The following is a 10629-nucleotide window of genomic DNA, read 5'->3' as shown; positions in this document are numbered from 1 at the left end:
GATAATGTGTTAATGTAAAACCATCTCTTTAAGGTTTTCAATTCCCTTTGTATTCAGAAGCTGTTCAAAGCTAAATAGAGCTAAATAAATTAGTGTCAACAAATAAAATGGATTTGAATTTAGACACATTACAAATATCATTTAAATACAATATAAACAGTTTAGGGCCTAACGCGGATCGTTGTGGAACCACACAAATAACCTTCAACAAATCGGATGCAATATTATTTATTTGTACATATTGATGTCCAACATCAAGATAACTTCTTAACCATGAGTATGCTATCCCTCTAATACCATATCTCTCCAGTTTGTTCATTAATAAACCATGGTCTTTCTGCATGGATTTTGATGTATGCTGGGAGTTATTAGAAAATCCACCACAAGACAAAGTTTCAGCAAGATGCGTTTAACCATTTTTCCATTTCTTTGACTTCTGATCAATTATCATGGTGAGGGATTTTGCATGCCTCATTGTTATACTCTAGTGAAACCAGAAGTAATGGAATGGCATAACAGAATTACTTTAGATGAGATTAACTAAATTAAGTAAAATGCTATGCCAATATAAATTACCTTAAAGTCAATTGTAGGGGTGCCAATCATTTTCGTTTCTATGCTCTTCAGAAATAATTAGATTACTGAATAAAAAACACTGAAACATGAAAGTAAATATATTGAAATAAAAGTAGTTTTCCTATATATTGGAACATAACATCTAGATTATTATCTGCGTTATTATATGCAGCCTTTTTTCTTCATTTTATCAAGGGTGCCAATAAGAGAGCCAACTGTACCAAAAAGGAAAAACTATTTAAAATGTATTGCAATTTATTCTATTTACCAAAGTCAATATCAGAAGTTAATTGGCTTCAGTTTTTGGATAAATTAAGGCAGTTATCTTCTTACCAGCAAAGCTTTTTTTTTTTCAAAGGACCCTGGATCTTTTTCCACAGTATTGTTTTGCATACTACCTTTATAAGAACGTAGCGTGTGTAGATTGAAGCCTGGCTACCTCAGCCACACACACACAAAATGGCAAATGATTTTGGAAAATGTACGGGTAGACACGACAACAAGGCCAACCTTCACATTTCATCAGACCTAATTAAATCCAAGAGAAAGCCTTTGTTGACGCAAGAACAACAGTTACTGTTGTGAAGAATGGGCCGCTAGCTCCAGCACCTTATCTCTCTGGAGCAAAGCCGCTTCACTCTCACAGCTGAACAGGGACTGCCACACTAATCAGTATTTCAGATTACCACAGGCCAAGATGGCGAGCCTGATAGCGGCAGACTCTGACATTATTAGCGTAGCATATTCAGAGACCATCGTTTCGGATTCATGTCACTGGCCGACACCCTAATTTCCTGGTGAATGTGAGTCAGGAGGGAACAGAACAAGAAACAGAAGAAGTGTGAGTATAACAGTCTATTTCATTCAACCAGACACACCCGACACCCAATAAAGCAAAATTTTAACAGGGTTTCCTTCACTAATCCATGAATACAGTTAAGCACCATATTTTTGTAAACACACTGAAAGGGATCCTGAGGGATCTTACATATACGTATATAAAACAGTAAAAATAAAAATACAAAAATGATTAATTATTAAAAACATGTATTTGGCTGTTACAAAGAAAGATTTGTGTCTGTTGAGCAATATTTCACGACAGTGAGCTTTGTGAAACCTGCATATTTATGTTGGTATATAAACTCGATACTTGTGGACCAGTGGTGAGAGTTGAGCTGCAAATGGAAGCACAACATGTACAAACCATTACAAATAAAACACTGAACATAAAAATGCATTACTTTTTTCCCCCCAATTACCACATAAACTGTAACTCAAGATAAAGACTAGTGAACAGATTTCAGAATGTTGATGCTTCTTTGGGATTATTCAACTTCGGGATCTGAAAAGATCGGATGCCCAGAACAAATATAACATTATTCCCTAGGTGTGTGTGCGGAAGACCAAAAATATCCATAAGTTCAAATAAACTTTTAATATTGGGAAAGGCACACAATGTTGTGCTGTTTAATAAAGATAATGTTGCCACTACCATAAGTGAGCAGGCTTAGCTATAGCCTATGTCAGTATTCATTATTTGCTGAATTAATTGCCTGATTTAAGGACAATAAATGGAAACAGGTTAAGGGCTACTGCCTTCACATACGTTGTAGCACTGTTGTAGACCAAGTGCTGCAGGGGGGCTTAAAATGGAAAAGTCACAGTTTTCAGTAACACCTCTTATACAAACTGATTCACAGATGGAACATGTTTCCAAAACATCTTTCCAAAGACAAGAGGAAAAACTTAAATTGCCACTTGTTGTCCCTTTTTAACTTTTAGCCAATAGAAGCTCTCACACAAACATGTCCCTTATACCGTGTGGAATGTTACCACATGGCTATCCTTTTGTTCTGGAAAACATCATTTTGACAGTATTGATTAACTCAATCAATCAACGCTACATACATCATTTCATAATTTAACAGTAATCCATGTTGCACATTTATCAGTTAAACAACCTAAATATACAATTCAAAAGAACATTTCCTGTTAGTACACTTTACCAAAATTGATTTCAGGCAGATATGGTGTGAAATAGCAGCATGCTTATTTCAATTATATTGTTTAGCATCCTTTAAACACCAATGAAAATGCCACAGAAACACCTGAGTTAATTAGTAAAACATCTACAAATGCAAACATCTGTGGAAGTGCTTTAAATAACTGCACTACTGGCATATAAGTGAACCTCAATTCAACGTAGGATTTACAAAAAGGTTACTGGACACACAGGTGACTGCACTGTTAGCAAGCACTGGGCCTAGTTTCCTCTCACACATTCTTTGTCCAATGTCGTCACCTTGTGGCCAAAGGACTCATGTGGCTTATTACACCTTGGAGAACGCGGTCAGGATCGCTCCGGCAACGACAATGCAGAAAGCCAGCACCAGGATAATGTAATTTCGTAAACCCTGTTGGGTGAAAGCAGAGGGGTTTCGGGAATTAGCAATGACCTGCCTAAAACAGAGAGACAGTGGAACTGTTGCTGGTATAGAAATGGATCTTGAGATGCACTTTAACTACAATATTTCAAGTGCTCTTCCAATGCTTTTAACGTTGCTTGCGTATTTACAATCATCAGTTCATTAAAGGTCAGTGTTGTTAGACAGAATTTGGTACTCAATGCACGTGTGCACATTTTGCTTTTGCATTTCATAAATAGCAACAATAACAGCAACAGCAACAACAGCAACAACAATAAACGAAATTAAAAAGTATTCACAGACAGTAGGGCTTTCCACTTCCATGCCAACCAGCACAGCACTTAAGGACAAATTACTGGGCCAAGAGTCATTTCAGCCCAATGAAATCATTCAGTCTGCACTACTACAGTCATTGTGCATGACCACACAGGCTAAGCACAAATTTATGAGCAAAGTTAGGCCAATACTGGCCTCCGGAAATGCATACTGTAACCTGGACCATTCAAATCTCTCGTTGATTGGTCAGGTCTTCCTCATTCAAATAGCTGTATTCGTATATTGAGCTGGGGTGCCCCTGCCTAGGTCTGGCTTTAACATGAAAGTTACATGTGTTTATGCCATGTTGCCTCACCAGCCTACTAGATCACACCGTTATATCATATGATCAATAGCACTGACAAATGTTAAAAAATAATAATAATAAAAAAAAACCTGAAGTGATCAACCATTGCATTCTCCTGTACTTCAATACTTAGTGACTACATACTTTACTATATTGGTTTTTCATGTGCTGCAACTATACATTGTGGGCTGTAACAATGACCATTGTACCTTATAACTCCCTGTAGAAGTAGAGTACTGCCACGTTCTGTCATACTTACTTTAACCTCCCTGAAAACCAGGAATCCCCAGATAGCAGCAATTAGGCCAGGGCCCTGTGAACACACACACACACACACACATACACATACACATACACATACACATACACATACACATACACATACACATACACATACACATACAGACAGACAGACAGACAGACAGACAGGTTAACTTTAGTAACAGCTAAACCCATTGCACAGCTTTAAATGTAAACAATTTCCAACAACGAAACCCCAAATGCATTGCAAATAACCTCCATGTTGTGTCAGAAAGGGGGGGAATTGACATTTGCTAAAACATGTCTTTCTCTCTGAATTATGTTCACACAACAGACTGACAGTGGCCACACTGCTTTTTCAAACTCACTATTAAAACCAGACTCATTCTCTCCGCTTAATAATACAGTAAATTGAGAATATGTTATACAAATAAACTGCTACATCTTTCCTTAAAAAGCTGACATCTACTTCTTCCAAAAATGCAGAAACATGCTTTCCATTAACATTTGCGCTATAAAACATGGAGGTATCGTTGTCAGAGACTACAGACAGTCAATTCATATCGGCACCAGAATTCACAATTTGTGCATTCCACAGTTATGACACGAGTCATAACTCCTGTGATGACCAGTTGATACAAGCTGATTATAACAATTACATCTGCTAGTGACACGAGTGGCTCACTGAGGTGTTATAAAGTATACAGAAGGCCCACTGCACGTGGTTCTGAGCTGACGGACTTACAGCAGTAATGATGGGGAAGCTGACCACTGCACTCAGGTAGGTATTCGCCACAAACCAGCAGCAGGTTGCTATTGCCCACATTACACCTGAAACGAAACCTGGAAGAACAAAAACATTTCAGCCACAGTGGTGCCCCTGGTCACCCACAACCCTCTGCACACCTTCACACCGAGTCTACAGTCACGGGCACAACAGCTGAAGCTTTACCGAGGCTGAAGCGGTTTGCTCAGCTAATCCGAGTGGTGACAGTGACCGTCAGTGAACTGTGTGTAAATGCCAGTATTTCTCCTGCTCCATCCATCACAGCACACAGGCGTAGTGTATAAAGCAGCCATTGTTACACTAACAATGCAGAAATACCGGTTAATTAAAAAATTCTCCTTTTGTGTGCTACACTGAGGCTCACAGAATTTTTACAATGATTAAATAATACTAAGAGTAAGGCTTAATTAACTGTAGTATACAGAGGTGCTCCACATTTAAACCAATGTCATGGATGATGTCCCTTCATGAATTGATACTGTGTTTCAACAACGGAATCTCAAATTCCAGTTTAAAGATACGGGACTCCACCGTGACTGCATAAGTGGCTTAGCAACTGAAGTGAAACTTTTGTGAAAGCCAACCAATCAAAATACTTCACTGCAATCACACATGTATCAAGGGTAACAGGAAAGGTTTAACTGGCATCATATAAAGACATTTACAAAAACATCTCACCTGGCAGAATTGCTTTGGAGTAAACTTTAGGCCTGTTCTTCATGACAGCGCAGTAAATAAGAAAATAAACAGTGCTGGTGAGGAAGATTCCACTGAACTGGGAAAAGACGTAGTCCAGATCTGTAAGACAGAGGCAGACAGGAGAGGGCACACACATCACATTCAGGACCATTGGAGGACTTCACTTAAGGACTCCAGGACCTCTGACACCATCTCACTTTAGCTTCACACTGAGAACTCCTTTTAGAATGACTTCAGTTCCCTCCACTCACTTTATTACAGCATTACCATACTAATGCAATTGACTTGGTGTGTTGGGTTCATAGACTGTAGATAAAATATGGACCAAGTGCCTGTTGCGTCGCCCACTAACTATCCATGGGCTTGTGAAAAGCGTTTTGAAGCTGCGGAACTCTGTCTACCGGTGCCGCCATGTTGTACAATTTAGAGCCAGAGACTTTGCAGTAAGTGCAAAAGATAGAGTGACGTAATCTGTCCCCGATCCCTCCACAATGCCGCTGTATTGTCCTAATTACACAATAACTTTGGTGTACGGGGAGACATGGGGATTAGATGAAGAAAATGTATCTTGTGAGACAAAAATGATTGAATTCATATTTTGACAGCAATTGTACCATTGACTTTACATTGAATGACCTGTACTGGAACCAACCGCAGCGCTAGTGATCGGTTTTGGCTTGGTTGGTTTTCCATCAATGGGGTGCAGTTTGACCACTAGGTGATTCAATTGCACTTAAATTACAGGGATGTGAGGGGCTCTGACTGCACTTGTTACCAAGTGGAAAATAAGAAAGCCAAAGTTTCCGGACCCTGCTTACCAAACTGACTTGCCCCGGCAAACCTGGAGTCGTTTCTGGCGGCGTGGTTTTTAATGTAGATCACAGGCACAAAGTTGGAGCCGTACAGCAGCCCCGCACAGGCAGCAAGGACTGAGCCTCTGGGTGCAGAAGAACACAGGAGTTGGGTCAGACTACAGACTGCTTATGTGACCCAGGATACACCAAAGGAATTACACAGGACGTGTTCAGACCACTTAAAAGGGAAGATCGCAAGGGTTATCACAATTAAAAGTTAAGGTTATTCCATAATTATTGTGCGGATATATTTTGTGAGAGTAAGTTCTAGCTCCTTTTACTGCCGCCACCTGCCCCCACATACAAGATGACTGTGACCCATAACACTAATGTATTGGATAGGATATGAAACTTATCAAGTGAAGAATATTAAATAAACAGCAACAAAATAACTGATCCATTAATTAAATTCCATGTAATTGAATCAAATCCACTAGTGTTGCTGCTGACACTAGTGTCAGTAAAAGCAACATACATAGAGAAGACATGCATACTGTACATACATGAGACATGTACAAAAAAGGCATGCATACGTACATGATACGCTTAGATCTTGGATTTAGTGTGTCTATCCATGAGTCATCAGAGGAAGTCAGACCTTCGGAATTAATTCTCTGTCCAGAGAAAAAAAAGACAAACAGATCAAACAATACATTGAGACAAGAGTTCAGAATTTCAGCTTTCATTTCCTGGGTTTTACACCTAGATATGTTAAAACATGCTTAGAACATAGCACCGTTGCTCTCAGTCCACCCAATTCTTTGGTGAGCAAAATATTGGAACAGAGATAATACTTTATATTTGGTAGCATATCCCTTGCTTGCAATAACCGTATCAAGTCTGCAACCCATTGACATCCCCAAACTGTTACAGTATTATTTTGTGATGCTTTTCCAGGCTTTTACGGCAACCTCTTTTAGTTGCTGTTTGTTTTGGGTTTTTTTCCTTTTAATCTCCTCTTCAGCTCAATTGGGTTAAGGTCAGGTGATTGACTTGGCCAGTCTAAAACCTTTCACTTTTTCTTCCAATTGAAGTCCTTTGTTGTGTTGGCAATGTGTTTTGGGTAATTGTCTTGCTGTAAGTTCCTCCCAATTAGTTTGGACACATTTCTCTATAAGTTGGCAGATGTTTCTGTAGATTTCTGAATTAATTCTGCTTCTACCATCATGAGTTACATCAATAAAGATGAATGAACCCACTCCAGAAGCAGCCATACAAACCTCATTAACACATTATATCATAATGAGGGTATAATTGGACATAAAAGCGCGCCCCCCCCAAAAAAAAAGAAAAAGAAAAAACAAACAAAACAAAGAAGGCAGCAATAACACTTACACTGTCGATTAGTAAAGGAGTCTCTTCTGCAGACGGAGATCTCTGGACATCACTTTTCACAAAGAAAAATATGATGGCACTAAGGGAAAAATATGATGCCATTAATGTAGTGATTAAAAAGGCTTTTGGTCAGAGTTAGTTACTTATAATGTACGTCACTTCAATTAAGTATTAATGAGGAGAGGATTAGAATTTGGAATGTATACTAAGCAACCAGGCCAGTCAAACAAAATGCAGCCCTTGCAAAATGCTGAACATTACATTATTGGCAGTTGGCAGACGCTCTTATCCAGAGCAACGTACAGTTGATTAGACTACGCAGAAGACAATCCTCCCCTGGAGCAATGCAGGGTTAAGGGCCTTGCTCAAGGGCGCAACGGCTGTGCGGTTCTTATTGTTACACTGGGGATCAAGCCGCCGACCTTGCATGTCCCAGTCATTTACCTTAACCACTACGCTACAGGCCCCCCACCATTACAGGTTTAATACAATATGGCATTAATGCCTACCAATCATGTTGCCACTGCAGTTACTGTCACTCCAACAGCTAGGAAATAGGCATAAATTCATTACATAATTAAGTGCATATTTTATTTCAGTAAACCAGTACCTTAGTAAACATAGTCCTGCGCCTATGTAGTTCAACACTGGCTGTGCAACCTCCTCAGGGTCTATCCCAAACCAACCAAACCTGCAAAGAAAAGGAAAAACTAAACAAAGAAACAATATAGGAATATAATATATACCAATTGTAAGAGCAAATCATTTAATAACGTTCCGCTTTAAAGAATAAAACTAAACGATGCTTCGGCCTAGGAGTCGCATAACAGTGGTGACAGGATATACAGTACATACCTTGAACTCGCCCAACCCATTAGTAGATTAAAAGAAGCCCAAATTAGAAGTCCGAGTCCGAGGCCAATGGTTTTCAGTATGGGCACAACCGTAATATTACCTGAGAAGACAAACAGGAAATCTATTTCAACAATGGGGTAAATGCTTAACAATTACGCTGACACGAACCGTGAAAAGAATTAATGAATCATGAGAAGAGACCTTACCTGTTGCCCATATGACACCGCCCAACATCGCCAGTGGCCAAAACTTGGGAGAGTTTAGAATTATGTTGGCCACTAATGACACGGTCCATATAGCAGCACAAAGGACCCACTGGAAAAACATCCCTAAAAGAAACACACAAATACAGAGTTGATAGCTATGTAACAATAGCTAAACAGGCTAGGTGACGGCTAGTTAGCCACTTACTAGTTTACTGTTGAACGTAAATATTTAGAAAGACAATTTCGAACCTATGGCTATGATTTAAAAAAAAATCTATAATAATATTCATATATATTTCAGAATGGATTGCTCACCATCACCAGTGTCAATCTTCTTTAGAGGAACGAAGTTGCTCCCATACAGTACAACAGATATGATGCACGAAACAAAACCATAAGTCAGCTCCGTGGAATTCGTCGAATTTCCCGATTCGGTTAGACCAAACCCGTGTGAAGGAGTTTTGGGTTCTACATCTGCAAAAGAGAACGATCGAGTTATAATGGGAAGTCTTATCTGCCCATTCATAGCTAGAGTAACAGTTCGCTAACATTCGCTTGCAACAACAACTGATCTTACCTTGATTTATGTTCTCCTCAAAATCGTGACAGTAGACCAGGCCAAATACAGTAGTAATGGCAAAAACTGTTGTCAGAATATTTGAGAGCAACATGTTTGGATGTTTCCACGAACTAGCTAGCTAACTATTTTGTCTATCAACTGCACTGCATCTCTTCCGCTGTGCTGAAGCGAGTACGTCCCTGTAAATCAGCTGACTAAAGTCATGTGATGGTTACCGTGCATCACGTCTACAGCGCCTGGAGTAAACAGACCACATATTTTTCAGTGTTGTGCAGTTTTTTTTTAACGTCATCAGTATTTTTAGATCAAGCCAGATCAAGATCACGTGAACAGGGACCAAAGAAGGCACATGTTGGTTTAAAATTCTTGAAAAAGATAATTTTCTCTTACTGTACCTTAGGTCCTTGCCTACCTTGCCTACTACTGCCCTGCCCTGGTTCAAAATACAGCGAAGACCAGCTTGAGATACCACCTACCAGGTGTTTCAAAACATAGCTTGAGCTGGTCACACCATGTTAAAGTATATAGCTGGTCTAACTGTCAACCAACTACCAGTTTTTTTCAAAACTAAGCTTGAGCTGTTTGTTTTTCAGAAGGATGGTGATGGCTAGGCCCACACGGAATCCGCGGAGGCAGAACCCCTCTCGCAAGTTTGTAGTAGCTAGCTAGTTAGCGAGTAGCTAGTTCGTACTAAACGTGAAAGAAAACAAATAATAATGTTCAAAAGTAGATTTACAATAGAGGAGCCAAGTGGGTTTAATTTATGTGCAATCAATACGGCATGGAATTATTTTCTAGTTTGTCAGCACTACGCAGACTCAAATCACTTCCATAACAAATATATCTACCTATGTCATGCTTATCTACTTCTCTGCATATATTTATTTCCAAATGGTTTGCTGTCCGTTTCACTAACTAGCTAGCGGTACTGATATTAGTCCACCGAGAGATGAGCATCTCTATCGCTATCTTAAACTGTAGAGAAATTGGAATTGTATGTTTCGCTAACTTGCATACACCGGACTAAATAAATGCTTATGACAGTAATGACTAAGCGTATGCCGTTCACATAAAGACACGCTAGCCAGTTGACTCTACTGTACGCATCAGGGGAATGTATCTTATAGATCGCATCATAGCAACCAACAGATAAAACTTGGCAACCACGCTGTCGACTTGACGCTAACTCATGACGTGTATTTTCAGGAACAGGAAGTGACATACTTAATAGAACAGGAAGTAGTGTATTTTCAGAAACAGGAAGTGACGTTTTTTTCTTTCATAAGATTCACTGCTATTTTGTGATATGCTCAGTAGAATATATTATATATAACCTAAAAATGAATTCCCCATCAAAAAAATTATTTTAACATTGGATGTAGTTCTGTTATAAGAAATTAGCAACTCAGCAAATCCCAGGAAATTATA

At 39.2% G+C, this 10629-nt stretch overlaps 1 protein-coding gene across 2 annotated transcripts; it reads right to left on the bottom strand.

The window, feature by feature from the left end:
* Positions 1-381: 381 nt before the first annotated feature.
* tmem144a (transmembrane protein 144a) lies at positions 382-9446 on the bottom strand. Of its 2 annotated transcripts, XM_061245899.1 has the most exons (13): positions 9199-9446; positions 8937-9095; positions 8622-8744; positions 8416-8515; positions 8171-8251; positions 7561-7639; positions 6763-6839; positions 6190-6308; positions 5351-5470; positions 4631-4728; positions 3884-3937; positions 2879-2990; positions 382-1751 (listed from the first exon to the last, which is right to left on the bottom strand). In XM_061245899.1, exons 1-12 carry the CDS (start codon positions 9290-9292, stop codon positions 2907-2909), a joined length of 1188 nt encoding a protein of 395 aa, XP_061101883.1. In that variant the 5' UTR covers positions 9293-9446; the 3' UTR covers positions 382-1751; positions 2879-2906. The 2 variants fall into 2 exon arrangements, with proteins under 2 accessions (XP_061101883.1, XP_061101882.1); XM_061245898.1 differs by lacking the exon at positions 382-1751 and having other exon boundaries at positions 1997-2990; positions 9199-9445.
* Positions 9447-10629: the final 1183 nt, after the last annotated feature.

This window comes from Conger conger, chromosome 6 (genome assembly GCF_963514075.1).
Source record: "Conger conger chromosome 6, fConCon1.1, whole genome shotgun sequence".
NCBI lineage: Eukaryota > Metazoa > Chordata > Actinopteri > Anguilliformes > Congridae > Conger > Conger conger.
This window is presented reverse-complemented; position numbering and strand designations above follow the sequence as displayed.

What these genes read in the sequence shown, in the direction of transcription:
- tmem144a (XM_061245899.1), bottom strand. Translation starts at nt 9,292, where the DNA reads ATGTTGCTCTCAAATATTCTGACAACAGTTTTTGCCATTACTACTGTA. An exon ending in TGAGGAGAACATAAATCAAG is followed by an intron (nt 9,096 to 9,198) that starts GTAAGATCAGTT and finishes TCTCTTTTGCAG; the next exon opens with ATGTAGAACCCAAAACTCCT. An exon ending in TGCCGGGGCAAGTCAGTTTG is followed by an intron (nt 5,471 to 6,189) that starts GTAAGCAGGGTC and finishes TCTGTCTTACAG; the next exon opens with ATCTGGACTACGTCTTTTCC.